Raw genomic sequence first — 19,315 nt, forward strand, 5'->3', positions numbered from 1 at the left:
TCGTGACGTCACCCGTAGGTTTCTGAAGAACGCAAAAGAAGCAAGAAAACAAGTAGGCTTGGCCAACCTTAGCCATTTCGCCAAAACGCAAATTTCTTCCAAACACTTAAAATTGTGTCTGTGTTGGTAGATGCAAGGCTATTGATGAAACATTGCAGTAACACTGCATGACAACATTTCAGATGACTGTTCTAGAGCCTGCAGCTAATCAATCTGTCAGATTCTGAAGTGCATAACAGTCCTAAAGAAAATTATAAATGATAAATACATTTATAGAGATGGTATACAAGTATATAATTTCACTCATCTGGGAAATGCCATATTGCCTGATAATTTTAGTAAACAATTTTAAAAAGCAATTGACTGTATAAAACCACATAAAACCAAGCAAAAAATTGATGTATATGCCAAGTTCAGCGGCTAATCAGCCGGAATTAGCTGAGGTAAAGTGACAGCGACCAGCGAAACCTGGCTGTGACTAAAGTGGACATGCCCTTAATGATGCAAACTTAATATAACTTAAACAAAACGGATGAGTTATAAAAAATTCTCCCCCTCACAGTTGTCATGAAGGGCAATATTAGCTACATGAACCAAAATCGTTCTATGTACCAGGCTGTAAACACTTTTTAAGGGCCATTTTTACAGTGGGCTTAATAGAAATCTGCTCTATTATGGAGTCAGGACTAGCAGAATTTCAATGAGGATCGCTTTTAGTTACTCCCTTATTTGCTTCACGAAAGAGAGCGGGAGGTTGCCTCTTGGTGAATACCTATTGCACAATTCAATTTTTGATTGCTGTCCTTTAGACCAGTAGTTTTCGAGGAGAGATGGAAAAAGTGCCGCCTACGCATGTGTACAGAAGATAATAGGTGTTAACGATGTTCCGTATACGATTAAAATAGTGTTGTGGTCATGGCACATAATTTCAGTTCACTGGCAAAAAATGGACATTGTTTTAAGTCTTATTAAAAACTTATGTCAGAATATACTGTCATTGTTTTTGACCTAAAGTCAATGTTATATTTAATAACTTTTTATGAAGGTTTGAAATGTTAAAACTTTATAATTATTTAATTTTATTATATATAATATTATATATATTTTATTACAGCATGCCAATTTAAAATATTAAAACATAAATTAATGCTAACTTAACTGACCTTTTATGAATATAAACATCATCACTAAACAGAGATTAACTAAACAGCGTTTGCAGCCTGTCTCCCAGGCTCACTCCGGTGGAGAGTTGAGCCATGCAGTCATCACCCACAACTGATGCTTAAATATCCCCATTTAAAAGAATTTATTCAACAAAGTATAAATTATTTAACAATTTGTGATAACATAATATGCATTAATAAAGACTGTAAAACTGTATGATGCATGAATTAAATGCAAATCCATATGGTTGTTGCTCTAAATTTCTCCCCTCCCCGCAAAACACGCCCCTTTAGCTTGCCCACTGCCTGTTTTCAAGTGTATTAGGTAGACGTAGCAAACTTACTGAATTTTCTCGTAAAAATATGGTAGGAAGGTCTCTGTTGTGCTCAGGGGTGAAAGAGTGTGAAATAAATATTGCTCAGATATATAGCTTGTCTACGACCAGTAAGACAGAACATCGTTGTGTGTGGAACATGGTTAGTCTGCATTATTTGTCAAAAAGTAGTAGGCAATTCAACTGGAAGTTAATTAGGCTCCTCAGCTGGGTGTTTTCATGCAGACAGTGAGAGAAAAACACTGATGTTTTGGATTTGGATGGCTATAAAGTCACTTAATTTCCTCTGCAAAGACTGATAATTCCTTATATACCCCCAATAAACAATTCAGTAAGGTCTGAGTAAGGCTTTAGATGCAATGAAAATAGTAATGCAAGTTTTAAGTAGGGAGTTCCTTAACCTTTGCACATTTCTGCATTATTTGTGAAATAAATTACAAATTAGTTGAATCAATGATTCAATAGCTCAATGTAGCATCTTTTGCACTGGAGTTTCTGCCATGTGATTGGCTGTTTAGACATTTGCATTCCACAGATGTCCAAATTTCAGTGATCTTCAACTAAATAACCTGCACACAAACAGCCAATCAAAAACAAGTGCTGGAATTAACTGATGCATAATTTATATTTATTTAGTTATACAAAGTACTGAGCAGGTTCCAGATAAACTCTTACATTGTGATTACGAAGGGGATTTTTTTAAAAACTCCTATAAACCAGGTGTAATCTACACAGTTGTTTAAATGTGACTCATGCTTTACTCATATGAACCAACCCATCCTCCACTTCAGGCTTGTCTGAGTTCATGATTATGTCTGTGGTCACAAGGCTGACTGTCTAAAAAAACCACACAATAAGTTCAACGAGTGGGTAGCCAGAAACCATCCATGAAGAGGAAGTCAATATTATACTACTGTTTATGTATGTGCGCAACAGTGCGTTTCATGAGACTTTATATCCAAGTCATTGCCCTGACTGCCACATTTCTGAGTGACTGATTTTGAAGGTGACCCTGAGAGGCCAATGAAGCAGTCATTCTGTTCCCCCAACAGACTGTCATTCAGACGCCACAGCTTGAAAAGCTGCCCGCTAGGGTTGAGTTACTGTAAGGGAAGACACAGCTTGGAGCCTGAGTTTTGCCACTGCAGATGTGCAGATCTCAAATGTCGCATAAAATAAAAGGCTGATCCAAATCCACAGTCGGACACTGCGGCAGAAAACAAGATGGGATGTTTGAAGGCCAAACACGGCCTGTGTTGAGGCTGTACACACACACACACACACCGGTGAGCCTGGAGATTTACTGTCATAACATTAGCGGCGGCATCAACTGGAAACCAGTGTACGTGTGAAGAGCCCTACTGTGGATGTCAAAGCGTGTGGAGATCATAAGCTCTGCTATACTTTTCAGAGCCCTGCATGAAATTCTTTGAAAAAAGACCCAAGCCTTGTGTGAAGTTTGGTTAACCATTGTATTAAGAGGCATTCATTTTATGGGTGTAGTGTTTGACATAAAATTTAATAATGTGGTTTTAATAATGTCAATTTTGATGATTTTATAGTAAATTTAAATATAAAAAAAATATTTGTAGTTTATTTTAGTTTACTACTAATTTGTACAACTAGCTCTCTGCAACTCTCACATGGTCACCCACTGAAGCTAAGCAGGGCTGGGCCTGGTCAAAACCTGGATTGGAGATCACATGGGAAAGCTAGGTTGCTGCCGGAAGATGTATAAAGGGGGCTAATAGGTGCCTCAACTTGTGTGGGTCCTAACACCCCAGTATAGTGAAAGGGACTCTATACAAGGGTTGTCGCGATACCATTAATTAATCTTACGATGCTATACCAGCTGAAGTATCACGATACCAAGTAGTATTGTGATATTATAATTCATAACTCAAATTATAAAGAAAATTGTCAGAAATACTGTACGTTTTGTATTAATAGGCCTACTTGAATGAAATTCATAATTCCCTTAAGGCCAAAAAGTATTATTTGCACTCCACTTCACCTAAGATTTATTAATTCTTTTTAATTATCTTGTAGAAAACTGACCTACAAAAATGCATAAAAATAAAACTACAAATTATACAGGAAGAAGTTTGTTACAAAAGAGCATTTTTACGACAAAGTTAGGCCATATGAAGTAGACCAAAATTTGTTTCAATGTTTTCTGTTGCTATGTTGGGTTTTTCATACATTTTTTATTAGGTAACAATCCAAAGTAATTAAAAATTATTTTAAAAAGATTGTCGCGGTCGCTAATAAATCATATTAACCGGAACAGAAATGAACCGATTCAGATGTGCGTTCACACTGACGCATTAGAAAACATACAATAGGCTACCATAAAAGGTGCAAATTCTTCACAGTTTTGTAACATTAAAGGGCTTCACAGACTATTAAAATATTATTGTTGCGCAAACGTGTGAATATTTTAGTGACTTTTCCACATCCAACATTATCTATTGTAAGTAGACCATTAGTAACGATTCTACCGTTTACAGTGGCACCCCCAGTATTTTGGAGCCATAGTATCGCGATACTATTATAGTACCAAACCTACCATAGTGCAACCCTACTCTATGTTGCTCAGTGAGTGCCATCTTTCAGGTAAGACGTTAAACCGAAGTCCTGACTCACTGTGGTTGTTAAAAATCCCAGTATGTCCTTCGAAAAAGAGTTGGGTGTTTAACCCCGGCATCCTGGCCAAATTTGCCCTCTGGCCTCTGTTCTTCATGGCCTCCTAATCATCCCTGTATTATACTTGGCAACATCACTGCCCTCTCCACCAATCAGCTGGTGTATAGTGTGCGGTCTGGCACAATATGTCTGCCGTCGTGTCATCCAGGTGGATGCTGCACACTGGTGATGGATGAGATTTCCCCCGTTGTGTAAAGCGCTTTGAGTGTCTAGAACAGTGCTATATAACTGTAATGAATTATTATTATTATTATTATTATTATTATTATTATGAAAATTTGTACTTATTTATATACTAATATTAGGGCTGGGCGATTAATTGAAGATGCTTTTTGTGCACATTTTGTTAGTAAAGGCGACTCTGTAATCAGCTGTAAAACACAAAGTCATAGTTTACTGACAAGTTTCGCAAAAGATTGGTGGATTTTAATAATTTAACATGTAAAATTTATTTGTGCCATTTCACACACAAATAATAACTTTAAATAAAATATTGCAGCCTCGAAAATCTTATTCAGTGAAAAATATAGATAGTAGAAAGCATCGGCATTATCTATGATAAATTTAGGTTTATGAAGTCCGGAAGTTCTGCTGGCCTGTAATGAGAGGTGGTGATGAGTCACTGTGATCCAGCAGGTGATTTTGAAGAAGCAGGTCTTCAGAGCTCATAATCAGATGCTCTCCTGCAGCTTTCCTTCCTCCTGCTGTCTGAGAGCGTGACAGTCATCACAGAACACCGGAGAAAGATGGAGCTGACTGTTCCTACAGGTTGCAGGAAAGTCTTAGAGTAGTTTATAAGTTGATGAAAGCTGCCCAATATCTTACATTTACAAACTGTTTTTTTTTTTTTTTTGAGTATTTCAAAAGTTTTTAGTCCAGAACAATTATGAACAAGCTATTTATGTTGGTGATAATAGGTGTGACCAAGAACACTGTAGGTTAATGGACACTAACAAAAGAAAACAAAAGACTTTTAACAGTGGTTTTTTTTTAATTTTTTTATTTTTTTTTTGCTCCTAGTTTGTTTATTTGCTCTTCCTATTTGAAATCTCTTATAGGGAAAGTAAGATACGTTTTACACTATATGCATCTACAACAACTGACTGTCTTTACAATATTTGGATCTGTTTTGACAGTCACTTCATCTAATATTGTGATTTTGGGTCATACATTTTTGCAGTGTTTTCTTGGGTGTGAAAAATATCAGTTTACATGAATTTCATGACCAGTCTACACTTGCCACCTTTAACAACCTGTGTGATGTAATCAAGTAGGGGGAACTTAAACTGACTTCCAGAAACAAGACTGTAATCAAAGAAAGGCTATGAGGCAGCATGTATTGGCTGTTATGTCAAAAATTAACAACTAACATTTCCTTCACTGCATAATTCCTTCTTGTAGCACAAGTACTATTGTCTGTTGACTATTGTATCATCGTAGACAGTAACAAAGTACTTCAGTTTTTTTAGTGCTTTTAAAAAATATTTTCTTTATTACAGCATTTTTGTCTTAGAAACCCTTGAAAAAAAAAAAAAAAAAAATCCATAAAAAAATTCTATTCATTCAGTCATCTACATCGTCTCCAAAAAAATCTGATACAAACTTGATCATATATTATGTGAAGTTGTCTCGTGAGTTGTGATGTTATGATGGAGCGTGAGGGTGATTTTAGCACTGAAGATTGGAGGCAGGATTTGATTTAAACTGCAAATCAAGAGCTTTGCACACACCTGACTACTCAGGCTGGGCCCGGGAGTTGCGCATGTCACCTGGTTGCTTGGGAGAGTGGGACAAAACCGATTTGTTTTTTGCCAGTTCAGCAGCTGCCTCTTCCAACAGAGGCTACAACTGCAGCCACACAAATGAACCAGATAAGTACCAGATACATAGATTAGCACTTTAGATATGCTTAAAGTCACAATTGTTGTAAACAAAATGAATTAAGACATGGGGAGAAATCCTTTTTTTGGTCGCATTATTAAAGTGCAGGGTAAAGACCATAATCAAACTATTAATTCCGTGTAGGTCTTTTAGACGCATTAAACAGGATAAGACCAACACACACCAGGGACAGGATAAGACCTACACACACAGCTGTTTGAAACTATTCTCTGCACCTACTGAGTCAGAAAAGACCACAGACACATCTCCAAGCATGCGCTCACCCACCCAACCACAAATCCACCCACATGCACACACACGTTTATACTGGCAGTGTGCGGTATCACCACTTGTGTGATTTTGGTAAATCAAGTATGATAGTTTGAAAACACTGAAAATTTCAAAATACTTGCTTACACAAAAAACCCAGAAACAGTTTCCGTATTTTGGTGAAAACTTAATTTTTTTCATGGCAAGGTTGACATGTGCTTGGACTTGCTCATATATATACAGTTGAATCAGAATTATTAGCCCCCATTAATTAATAGACCGCTTGTTTATTTTTTCCCTGATTTCTGTTTAACAAAGAGAAGATTTTTTCAACACATTTCTAAACATAGTAATTTTAATAACTCAGTTCTAATAATGGATTTTTTTTTTATCTTTACAATGATGACAGTAAATGATATTTGACTAGATATTTTTCAAGACACTTCTACACAGCTTAAAGTGACATTTAAAGGCTTAACTAGGTTAATTAGGTTAACTAGGCAGGTCAGGGCAATTAGGCAAGTTATTGTATAATGATGGTTTGTTCTGTAGACTATAGATAAAAATATATATAGCTTAAAGGGGCTAATTATTTTGACCCTAAAATGGTGTGTAAAAAAATAAAAACTGCTTTTATTCTAGCCAAAATAAAACAAATAAGATTTTTCCAAAAGACAAAGTATTATCAGGCATACAGGCATATTTGCTCCGTTAAACATCATTTGGATTGTTTGGGCATATTTTTAAAAGAAGAAAAAAAATCAAAGAGAGGCTAATAATTCTGAATTTAACTGTATATCCAACTAGTTGTTCAGTATACCTAGGGGCACCTTACTAATTTGTGACGCTTTTAAATGTTCATATCCTGACTATAAGAGATTATGAAAGAAAGCGAACAAGAGTCTGGGCTCCTTGAGCTTGAGCTTGAGCTTGCAGTTTTTACAGATGCACATGCTGCTCATTTGTATTGTGTATTTATTGAAGCAGGTAAAGCCATTCATCAGCCTGAACAGGCAGCGGGCACGCAGCACACACAGGTGCCCTTTCTTTGCTTCGCTACTCAGGTAAAAGAAACTGGGGTTTGTTTGTATGGAATCTCTTCAGCGGGTGACCTTCACATATCCATTATCCTTATTAGCATGCATCTAATTACAGCCCCGTGTTGTTGTGACCTGGGCAGCTCTCCAAGTGTATTCATGCACATGAGTGCTCAGATCTGCTGGAGTGCATCTCATCCTTTTGTCTGTGCTGTTTTTTTTTCACCACATGGCCTCAGTTTTGGTCTAGCTTTGGTGAAAGCGCACTGCCGCCTCACTTCCTGTCTTATTGTATCCTTCCTGTTGATATTACAGTATAGGTCTCTTAAAGAGAGCTCTCAAGAAGACTATCATGACGCTATAATAACTGGTTATCTACTTTTTAGTTAATGCTTTACTTAAAAAAACTGTATAAGTGCTTATACCTAAAGCAATTTGAGATCTGGGAAGAGTCAAAGTGAGAAAGCGTGAAGCTTAGATTAGCATTTAGGTCAATGTTGTCGTAAATGGGGTTGGGCGATAAAATCGTTATCGATATTTATTGACTGAACACCATTGTCAATATCGATAAAAAAAAAAAAAAAAAGATTCAGTACAAAGTTTTTGGTATGAAGGTTATAGGTTTATTAAAATGTGGCTGCTGAGCGCGCGCCTTGGAAGCAATGCTAATAAGCTTAGGGTGTCAGTTTGTCATTTCCAATGGTGCGTATCTTGCACTACGTGCACATTGGAGCCTGTCACTTCAGGTCAGAAAAACAACACATGTGAAAATGAGTGCCATATACCAGCAATGAAGAGATTGTAAATAAATAAGGATGTAAGGATGTGGCTTTTTGGTTTCTTTTCTTGTGCATCCCAGCCACTAGCTCGCCATCTGAAAGATTTTTTTTTTTTGCATAGGGGTAATATAGTCATTCAGCTTCACAATTTGTAATGTTACAGTATGTATTTGAATAATGATGGCTGCTTCCTTTACTTGAAAACTCAGATTTGATTATCATAATTTGGTTTGTTTATATAGTTTGAGTTTTACTGTATCATTATTATTATAAAAAGATGAGATATATTATAGTTTAAATATTTTTGTTTTTAACTAAAAAAACTATTTGACTTAGTGATGTTGGTAAATTAAAATAAAGTGGTTAAATAAAATCGGAGTATTCCTAAATATATTGTTAAAAATATTTAATAATTGTCAATATCAAATGATATGAAACATGATATCCTGATACATTATTTATCGTATCGCCCAGCTCTAGTGGTAAATATTCTGTGCGTATCGCTTCTTCTTTTAGAACTTCATTGCTTATAAAATGAGGTTTTGACTGAATGTTTTCAGTGTTCATTTTGGAAAAATAGATTTTTGTTTTTTGAAAGATTGAAGTAAATTTGCAATAAATAACATATAAAATCAAATAAAATATGCAATACAAATTTTTATAAAAAATAAAATATAAATTAGAATAGACTACAATAAATTTGAGTAAAATATTGTCTTAAATAGTCTGTGCATATTACTTCATCTTTTATTGTTTCATCTTCTAGGTTTTGGCTGAATGTATTCAGTCATAATTTTGGAAAAAAGTTTCATTTCATTTTTGTTTTCTTTATATAATTTTATTAAATGCTAATTGTATGCAAGTTTTATGCTAAATTAAATGTAAATTTTTAAATAAAATAATTTTTTGTTTTTAAATTGTCAGTGCATATTGCTTCATCTTTTAACCATAATTTAATTTAATTTAATTTAATTTAATTTAATTTATTTTTGTTAGTTTAATGTTGACACCTGCACAAGTTCACTTTGTACTCTTCATGATTGATGTGTTCAGCTCCTTTATATTTATTTAAACATTTTGTGTTTTGCATTTAATGTAGAGATGTTTTACCCTACTTAAAAGCTGTAAAACATTTTTTACAATTCAATACCATCACCTATTATAATAAACTTGGATGCACTTCACAGTTAGGATATATTTATGAGTAACTATAAATGAGCATGTAATGTTGGGCCGATTGTACTAAAACTGGCTTGTGCTGGTTTTCTCAATCCATGCAATCTTTCTCAGTGTTTCTGCAGTGCAGTGTTTCTTTTAACTCTATACCTTTTTGTATCCCTGTGCACGAAAACAAATCAGGCATGCATTATTCATAAGACAACATTGACAGTGTAATAATAATCTGTGGATATTCTTAGTAGGAATCTTTGTGTGAAGAAATTGCGTTAACTAGTTGTGGGAAGAAGGTCATCCATGAGGGACTCTCAAAAATCTCCAGGTGTTGATTATAAACAGTGTTGCACACTGACTAGCATCCCAACACTTTGTGACAGGTCTGTACTTGTAAATTACACATTTTCCCTGCAGAAAAACCATGGGGAGTTTGCAACATTACTGTGTGAGTGAATTACACGCTTGCTTGTTTTCCATCTTTTGTGCTTCGTCCCTGGAGTGCACAATGATAGGGGATTTGCTGAAATTAAGAGGAAGTTCTGGCTTTTCGGATTTGTTTAAGTTTCCAACAGGCCCTATCAGGGACTTTTTGTCTTGTCGTACAGTAACAATGAACAGAATGTTGAAACTGCTCTTTAGAACAATAAATAGATGATATTGTGTGTCCATGGGGTGATATGAGTATGGACTGTAACTGATAATGCTGGAGCACAACACAACACAATCAGGAGGAAAGAAACCCGCAGTAGGAAAGGAAAATAAGTAGAGGGGGAACAAACATGATACGGCAGCTGCAAGGAATGTTAAAGCAATATCTCGTCCAAAAATAAATCTTGCCATTATTTAAGAACTCTAATGTCATTTCAATCCAATAAGAGGAGCTTGGTTTAACACGTTCAGTAGTTCAGCCAAAAAAAAAATAAATAAAATTGTGTTCATTTACTCACAGCCTCAGGCTATCCAAGGTGTAGATTATTATTCTTATTATTATTATCCCTCCAGGATTTGTGAGTCCAGTGGTTCTTGTCTTCTTGAGATTAAAAAAAGACAACATTGTATATCTTCACTAGAACTGCACAGAATATTGTTTCAAGATTTCCCACTTAGATATGCTTGGCACTTATAGCAGGTTTGGCATGCTGTCCCGGGAGAGAACCCTGAGCTTGGAGATATTTGAGCCCAGGGCTCCCGCCCAGTCTAGAAGCATATCAGGAGAACTGAGATCAGGTAGGTCTCGATCGCTCCCCCTTTAGAAGGGGAGAAAAAGGAGGAGATGGGGTGGAAGGGGGGATTCTTCCAAAACGAAGATAGTGCAATAGGAGAAAGTGATCCATTTATATTAAGCTAGGATCATTCTGATTGGATTATTACTGATTACGGATGAGTGGCCAGCGGTGCACAATCATATCACATGCTCCTCTCGAAAGTAGTTTATGAAACTTCACTTCAGCATCGATATCACAGTGTGTGCATCCACAATAGTCACAACGCAGGATCTGCAATGATGAGGCAGTATTATGGTTGAAAACGAGTTATTATGGGGTCATTGCAAAATTTGACCATAAAATTTGGCCTGTCATGATATCTGTATGATATATTGCACCAGGAATGTGTATTTTATGCCACTCATTATATAGTGCCAGAATGACAATATAATATCATCACAATGCAAGTACACTTTTACAAAAACACTTCATATATATTCTTAAGAATATTTCATTGAATTATAGTCACATATCCTAAATTAAATACTAATAAATGTAATAAATAAATCTGCTACTAGATCTATTTTCTGCTGTTAGGCACACATGTGAAAAATACTACAGTAACTATAGAATTTTTTTTAACCATACTGATACAGACAACTCCAGTAGATAGAGATGTGGCACAATCAGCTAAAATGTTGCTAGAATTGGGTGTTTATGGGCAATATGAATTGCATCACCAAAAATGATTGAGGTCATGTCCATGTGTTGTGCAATAAATCAAAATACTGATTATTGTGACAGGCCTACATTAAGTTACTAAATTTTTTATCATTTGGACAGTGATTGTTTAAGCATTTTAAGCCAATTTAAATAATTCAGGCACAAGACATGAAAAAAGACTGAAAATATATATTTTTTGGATTTATAATTTTTTTTAATTATTATTTTTTATGGGCTTCAACAAAATGTTGTAATGTTCAACCTAATTTGTTTGTTTAAATTCAGCCTGTATAAATGACCTTTTTAAAAAGTTATAAATCCAATGATTAGTTTTTTTTTTTCAGTGTATAGACTGTTATTTTGCATGTGATTATTCATTTTGTGTGTCTAAATACTGCTTGGTTCCTAGAAAAAGTTTTTTTTTTCCATTTGTGTCTTCGCTCTACTGTTTTTAGCAATGCTTGTGATTGTTTTATTATATTGTATGCAGATGCACTCTAAAAAATTAATCATCCTAATGAAATGTCAAATTATCAATTCTTAGAGTTATTCACTTCATCAGATGAAATTATATTCAATATTGCAATATGTATTGCAAAGAAATTCAGTATTGCAATGTCATATTTTTCTAATACTGTACAGCCCTAATTTTCACAGCAAAACACAGGAATTCAACAAATCATGCCATAAATTTTGACAAAAGCCACCACTGAGCATGGGACAATAACCGGTTTTGAGCTTTACCGGGGTTTGAAAAAGTCAAGGTTTTAAAACTGCAAACATTTTTGTTATATCGTTCCTAAGGTATACAATTGAAGTCAGAATTATTAGCCCCCCTGAATTATTAGTCCCCTTGAATTATTAGCCCCCTTGTTTATTTTCCCCCCAATTTTTGTTTAACGGAGAGAAGGTTTTTTTGACACATTTCTAAACATGATATTTTTCGCAACTCATGTCTAATAACTGATTTATTTTATCTTTGCCATGATGACAGTAAATAATATTTGACTAGATATTTTTCAAGATACTTCTATACAGCTTAAAGTGACATTTAAAGGCTTAACTAGGTTAATTAGGTTAACTAGGCAGGCTAAGATAATTAGGCAAGTTATTGTATGATGATTTGTTCTGTAGACTATCGAAAAAAAATAATAACTTAAAGGGGCTATTCATTTTGTCCTTAAAATGAAGTTTAGAAAAACAATAACTGCTTTTATTCTAGCCGAAATAAACGAATAAGATGTAAGAAAAAATATTATCAGACATACTGTGAAAATTTCCTTGCTCTGTTAAACATCATTTGGGAAATATTTAAAAAACAAAAGAAAACTCAAAGGGGGGCTAATAATTCTGACTTCAACTGTATGTAAGTTTTTGTTTTTTACGACTTGTCAATTTTTTTTTTTTTTTAGGGCAACAGTATCTCCAGCAAAAGGATCCTCCAAATCAAAAGCTACTGGTTCACCCACAATTCATTAAATATCTTAAAACCAAGTCGCTTATACTCCAACATCTAGAGTGCTGTAGACCTGATTAGTGCAGTGGCTTAATTTACATCCAAAGAAAAGACAGAAATCCAAAGATGGGTTTTGAAAGTTTTAAAGAATCTGTGTTTTTGAAATAATGGAGGATTGTTTCCTAAAATAAAATATATTGTCTTTTTTTAACCCAGACATTTGAACATATTTTAGAGCAGTAATCACAATATCGTCAAACTGTCATATGTTTGCAGAACATTAAAAATGATAAATGTGTCACCGTTTGGCTGCATATATGATTTTATTACTTGATTTATTTCACTGTCAGTTTTAGAATGTCTGATGTCATTCAAAAAAAAAAAGGATAATGTAATACTCTTAATGAAATTAAATACTATAATGCGTCCAAGGTAGATTTGTTCTTGTTGGGGACATACATCCCTAGAGCGCATATATTGCACAAATTGTTTTTGCGCTTTTAAAAACATGCATAAAGTACTTAATAATATAAAATAAAAATCAATCACATCCCATGCTGCAGAAATCAATGTACATAATTTGACTGCAATCTGGCTTTGAGGAGGTATGAATGAAGAGAAATTTAGAGAGGTGTGTGACAATAACAATAATTGTTTTTCATAATCATTGAGGCCAAAATCAAAACTGAATTTCGATTAATTAAACAGCCTTGGTTAATAGTATTAAAGTGAACTCACAGCAAACTTGACTTTAACCATTTGTGGACAAGTAGCTCAATAAGGGTTGACGGAGCGTTATTTTATTTTGAAGTCGATTAAAGTATTGGCAGGAACATTTCAGTAATTGGTGGATATTGATAGGGATACATCCCCACCGTTCATGCCAATTCTACACCCTTGAATGTGTTCATATGGCTGCATAAGGGTTAATACATATATTGACATTTAGTTTGTGTATTTAGAAATGAAAGTTTTTTTTTTTCAACTGGAGTTATTTGATTGTATTAATGTTCTGTCTGTTTTGCAGCTCATGTGGAGAATGAGGAGCAGTACACTCAAGCTCTGGAGAAGTTCGGAGAGAACTGTGTGTACAGAGATGACCCGGACCTGGGATCAGCCTTCCTGAAGTTCTCCGTCTTCACCAAGGAGCTCACGGCACTCTTCAAGAACCTGGTGAGGGTATGGAAGTGCATAAAAAGGGGTTTAAAACATCTCGCATTTCCTCTGTTAATGTGCTTGCTCCTCTGGGCCCAAAATCTGATCTCGAGTCAATGGTTTACAGGGTGGCTTTACAGGGTTTTTTAAGGGTTTACAATCAGCTTTCATGAATGTCTTTTAGCACTTTCTGCATCAAAAAATCCAAGCTGAAAGTCTGGCTTTGTGTAATTTATGATTTGGGATGTTTTCCTCTTCTTTTTTGCAGGCCTAATTAATAATTCCCCTAACATCATGTTTGCATGAATACTCCCTAACGGTCTAATTTCTTTCCTGCTGCAACAGAGAGTTTTGTTTTCTCTCTGCCTTCTGCGTTTATCTCTGATTGCCTCAATATAAAAGACGGGTACACAGCTGGGAGGAAAGACACTTGTCTAATGTGCTGCTTTCTATGTCTAGTTTCAGAACATGAATAATATCATTACCTTCCCATTGGACAGTCTGCTGAAGGGAGATCTGAAAGGGGTTAAAGGGGTAAGTCCATTACTTTAAGCCTTTAATGCTTTCATTCTGCTTTTTTTGGCTGTTTATCAGCAGCATATTGATCAGTGCTTGTCTCAAGGTGTTTCAGGCACATGCACATCAGCCAATATACAATGCATGAGTAATAGTCCTTGGCACAATGCTTTGAATTTGTCGTGTAATCAACAAAATACCTGATGTTTTGTGTGCTTTTTAAAAATGTGTTTGATTTATTAAAATTAATTTAAACTATAATTAATTTATTATATTAAATCTATGTTCATTATGGATAAACAAAATTATATTGCTCATGTCAGCTGATGACTATTTCGGTGATATGTAAAAATGTTTAAAAGGAAAAGTTGACTTTACTTTAGGGCTTGGCGAATAATCCGATTTAAATGGCTAATGTGATTGAGTTGTCATGCACAACTTGTCAGGAATTATGGTCTGATCTGTAGTTAATCATCTTTCAAAGGCCAGATGGCGCTCTCATAGAAAACTCCAAATGCCCATGACGAAGAAACATAGGAATTTCCCAAAACATTGCATTGTAACTCTGTTTCTTAAACTCTATTTCAGTAAACTATATAGTATAGTTATATAATAGCTATATAATGTATAGCTGAATGCACATGCTGGAGATTTAATAGAACCAGCTTTACTGTCAAAATGTGCATGATAGTCACCTTTGATTAATTGTGAGTTTTTGAAGTGATTCATTGACTGCTTAAAAATGTAAGTAAATTGGTTTCCCTAAAATTAAGTGAATTAACTTTGTGCATAATCCAAAATATAAATTAAGCCAACTTAATTCTTTCAAGTTACAGTGGGTTTTATGAATTGTTTTAAGTCAACATGATTGATTGATGAGATGGGTTGCAGCTGGAAGGGCATCCGCTGCGTAAAAACTTGCTGGATAAGTTGGCGGTTCATTCCGCTGTGGCGACCCCGGATTAATAAAGGGACTAAGCCGACAAGAAAATGAATGAATGAACTTTGCTTTTTACAGTGTAGTTATGGCGTGAACTCTTAAGAATCCCACACTGGGCTTCAGTATATTTTCTCTAAAGTCTAAAAGTTCTAGCACCATGTGTCTTTGACATTCTTGGGTCATTCTTGTTATATTTTTTTGGCACATTGTAGGGCTGCATGATTTGGGGAAATAATCTATGATTAAAACATTGTTGTGCTTGATGCAAGGTTGCAAAATTTGTGTTTCGCCACATTAGCCTTTAATTTCATATTGTGTATTTAATTACTCTGATTACACTTCATCAAACAAGCTGTATGTGTGTATATTTGTGACCTATGTAATGCAATTATATACACACACACACACACACACACACACACACACACACACACACACACACACACACACACACACACACACACACACACACACACACACATTTATATTTATGAAGTGTTTAGATGCAAAAACCTTTAAATGCCATCTGAAATCTTCCTCTAAAATAGGCATTTTATCAGGCTCCTGTGTGTATGTTCAGTAATATCACTTTTTCTGCAAAAATAAGTCATTTTCCTGGTCTCTAAAGTGAAATATCTTGACATAAACAAAGGTGGCTTAGAACATTTTTCATTTTGTAATGATAATTTCAGATGGCACATCTGAACTCTTCATATATTATTTTTGCTAGATGACAAGCCACTATTTTGGTTTTAAAGTAATTATTAAAGCAGGCTTTAGAATGTGATAACTCAATGGAATTCACTGGGAGTCTATTTATTTAATCTTAATCTAATTTTAGCAGCGCTAGTCTGTAAAACTTGCATAATGGTTGAATATCTCCACCTAAAAGTCTACTTCCAGTCTATGTGTGTTTGCCCTCACATGAACACATCTGAGCTTGAGACAGCTGCTCTATTCTGCACTGATTCTCACAATGTCGTGAGTTCATTAATGTCCATCGTGACCTCCTGACCTTCTCTGCACCATGTGATGCTCTTGTTAGCTCTTAAGAGGAGTCTGATGTGATTTACTCTTAATGAGGCGCTTCACTCAGCTCGCTGTCTCGTTCCCCTGGAGACTTCACTTTCTCTCTCCATGATGAGGCTGAAAAAGACATTCTGCCTGTGTGACGTGATTCCTTAAATGTTTGTCAAAAATGAAAGCATGGTAACTGAATCACTGAGACCCCTGCAGGCTTTAATTGGGCTATAATTGGGAATTATCTTGTTGGGACCTTTACATAGACGTAAGCGTTTCTCTTTATCTAAGGTTTCATTCATAATCACCACTATTAGTCACACTAAAGAGCCATTCACAATTTTCCTGTGCATAATTTGGTGTGATGAATGTGTTCATTTGATTGACGTTAGTAATATATGTAATTATATTTGTGACCATATTGGCATCGGCCGATAAATGCTTTCATATTTTTGTTATTGCCCTGATATGAAAATAAATTATTGGCTGATGAATGATGAATTAGCAGCACCGGTTGAGGGGTTTGACTGCTGCAATTCACATGATGTGGCACAAGTTTGAGGTTATGTTGGAAATACAACATGCTGGCCATGTGGAATTTTTATTTTATTTTATTTTTTTACTGTAAATAGAATCTAAAAAAGAAAGATTTTAATGCTTTCATGCAGTTTTCTTGCTTTCTAAAATAGTTGTCTTCTGCATTTGTTAGTTCAGTCCATATTGGTAATTGGCTTCCAAATATAGAGGTATTGATTATCTATATCTGCTCAATCAATACGATTTATGATATCGGTCACATGACCAGAACTACTACTGCAACCTAGATTTCCTAATATATTTTAATGACTGTCACATACTATTAAAAGTAAATATTGAACCAGTCCTGTATATTTATTTATTTATTTATTTATTTATTTTTTGCAGCTGTCAGGAATAAAATCATCATTAGCTTTATATACACAGCAGGGGAAATAAGTATTGAACACGACATCATTATTCTCAGAACACATTTCTAAAGGTGCTGTTGAATTTAAAGTTTTGTCAGACGTTGGTAACCACCAAAGAAATCCATATGCAAAGAAAACAAAAACGACATAGTTTACAAATGAAATTATGTATAATAAAAAGAAATGACACAAGAAAAAAGTATTGAACACATGAAGAAAGGGAGGTGTAGAACGTCAGTGAAAGCCTAGACAGCACCTGAAATCTCTCAGTAGTTAGAAAGCATGCTTCCATAGCACAATACATTTAAATAAATGGGTTTCATAGTGCGGCTCTTTCTGTGTCTGGTGTGGAAGCCACGTTACAGCACATAGTGACTATGGTTAAAAGGAGTGTGAAACTAGCAGGGTGAACACTGCTGGGCACTGCAGTGCAGCATAGGCTCTTATGTTTGGTATTTTGGCTCCTGAAAATTCCAGATATCCCAAGTTAATATAAGTAACTAATCTGGCCCGAGCCCATGCTGAAGAATCAGGCTACATCCACCCCAGCCTATTTGATACAGAATTGCTGCATATAGAGCAAAACACATCTCTGTGTGGATGAGGCCTCATATTCCCATAGACACAGAGCTCAGATGTAACTTGTCCTTTTGTGTCAGTTTCTTGTAGAGGTGATTGAGAGGACACCAGGCTGCCTTGTTTAACTTGCAGTTACTGAGTGCTAATGGTCTCAGATGCCCTGCATCAGCATTAAGCCCAATTGTGAGCACAGTAGGAGATGGCCACTAATGGCTGGAGATTGCAGGCCTTTTCTTGGGCCATCATTCCAGTCATTAACCTGAACCTGTGCCTCATTTACCCATCAGCAAATGGGTCTTACAAATGAAGTGTCCTTGGTGTCATTAGGCTGTCTGTTATGTTAACTATGTAAAAATGTGTAAGTAAAGTAAACATTTAAGTGGTGTAGTAGTAAAAATGAAAATTTGTTTAATTTAGTAATGCTCATGATGTAGGTGATTTTTACAGTAGTTTATTAATAGAAGATTTTTTTGCTAATACTGTGGTGTCTGGTGATTTGTGATGCATTTTAACAGCTACCGTCTATATGAGAAACAAACAAAACAGTGACAAAAACAAATACAGGAAAAAAGACACAGGAAAAACAATTTAGTACCTGTGGGTCCTGATGATAAATTGCGGTTTCATATAGTGAAACCATCAGTCTGTTCAAGAAACTGAACCTTTTTTTTGCTACATTTTTACCTGTGATCCACAGCCTCAGATAAATAGTCCTGGGTGACGTCTGAGCAGATCACTCTTTTGAACCATTCACATACAGTTGAAGTCAATTATTAGTCCTCCTGTGATTTTATTATAATTTTATACTTTTTTTTTATTTATTTATTTTTTTACAATTTTCCTTAAATATTTCTTCTTCTAAAGATTTTTTTACAGAACAAACCACTGTGATACAATCATCTACCTAAATATCCTAACTTGCCTAATAAACATGATTAACCTAGTTAAGCCTTTAAATTGCACTTTAAGAATACTAGTATTTTGAAAAAATCTAGTTAAATATTCTGTACACTACCTGACTGAAGTCTTGTCGTCAGTCCCAGTTGTAAGAGCAGCAAATAATAACTTGACTTCTAGTTGATCATTTGGTAAAGTGCCAGAAGATTTTCCCAATGAATCATCTGTTGAACTGTATCCCAATCAACACAAATACTGCAGAAGACCTGATGGAATCCACATGGACCCAAGATTCTGAGAGAAATCAGTCAAGTTTGGTGAAGAAAAAAAAAAACATGGTTTGGGGTTACATTCAGTATGGGGGGCGTTCCTAGAGATTTGCAGAGTGGATGGCAACATCAACAGCCTGAGGTATCAAGACATTTGTGCTGCCCATTACATTGCAAACCACAGAAGAATAGCGCTCCTTCTCATACTTCTGCCTCCACATCAAAGTTCCTGAAAGCAAAGAAGTTCAAGGTGCTCCAGGACTG

At 35.2% G+C, this 19,315-nt stretch overlaps 1 protein-coding gene across 5 annotated transcripts in view; it reads left to right on the forward strand.

Moving 5' to 3' along the window:
* Positions 1 to 19,315, forward strand: part of asap2a (ArfGAP with SH3 domain, ankyrin repeat and PH domain 2a) — a 128,422-nt gene that overhangs the window by 59,675 nt on the left and 49,432 nt on the right. For all 5 annotated transcript variants that reach the window (XM_073927449.1, XM_073927448.1, XM_073927450.1 and 2 more), the window contains exons 3-4: positions 13,756 to 13,901; positions 14,343 to 14,417. In XM_073927449.1, the coding sequence (XP_073783550.1) occupies positions 13,756 to 13,901; positions 14,343 to 14,417 (221 nt within the window). The remainder of the gene's footprint in view (positions 1 to 13,755; positions 13,902 to 14,342; positions 14,418 to 19,315) is intronic.

Source organism: Danio rerio, chromosome 17 (genome assembly GCF_049306965.1).
Source record: "Danio rerio strain Tuebingen ecotype United States chromosome 17, GRCz12tu, whole genome shotgun sequence".
Classification (NCBI taxonomy): domain Eukaryota; kingdom Metazoa; phylum Chordata; class Actinopteri; order Cypriniformes; family Danionidae; genus Danio; species Danio rerio.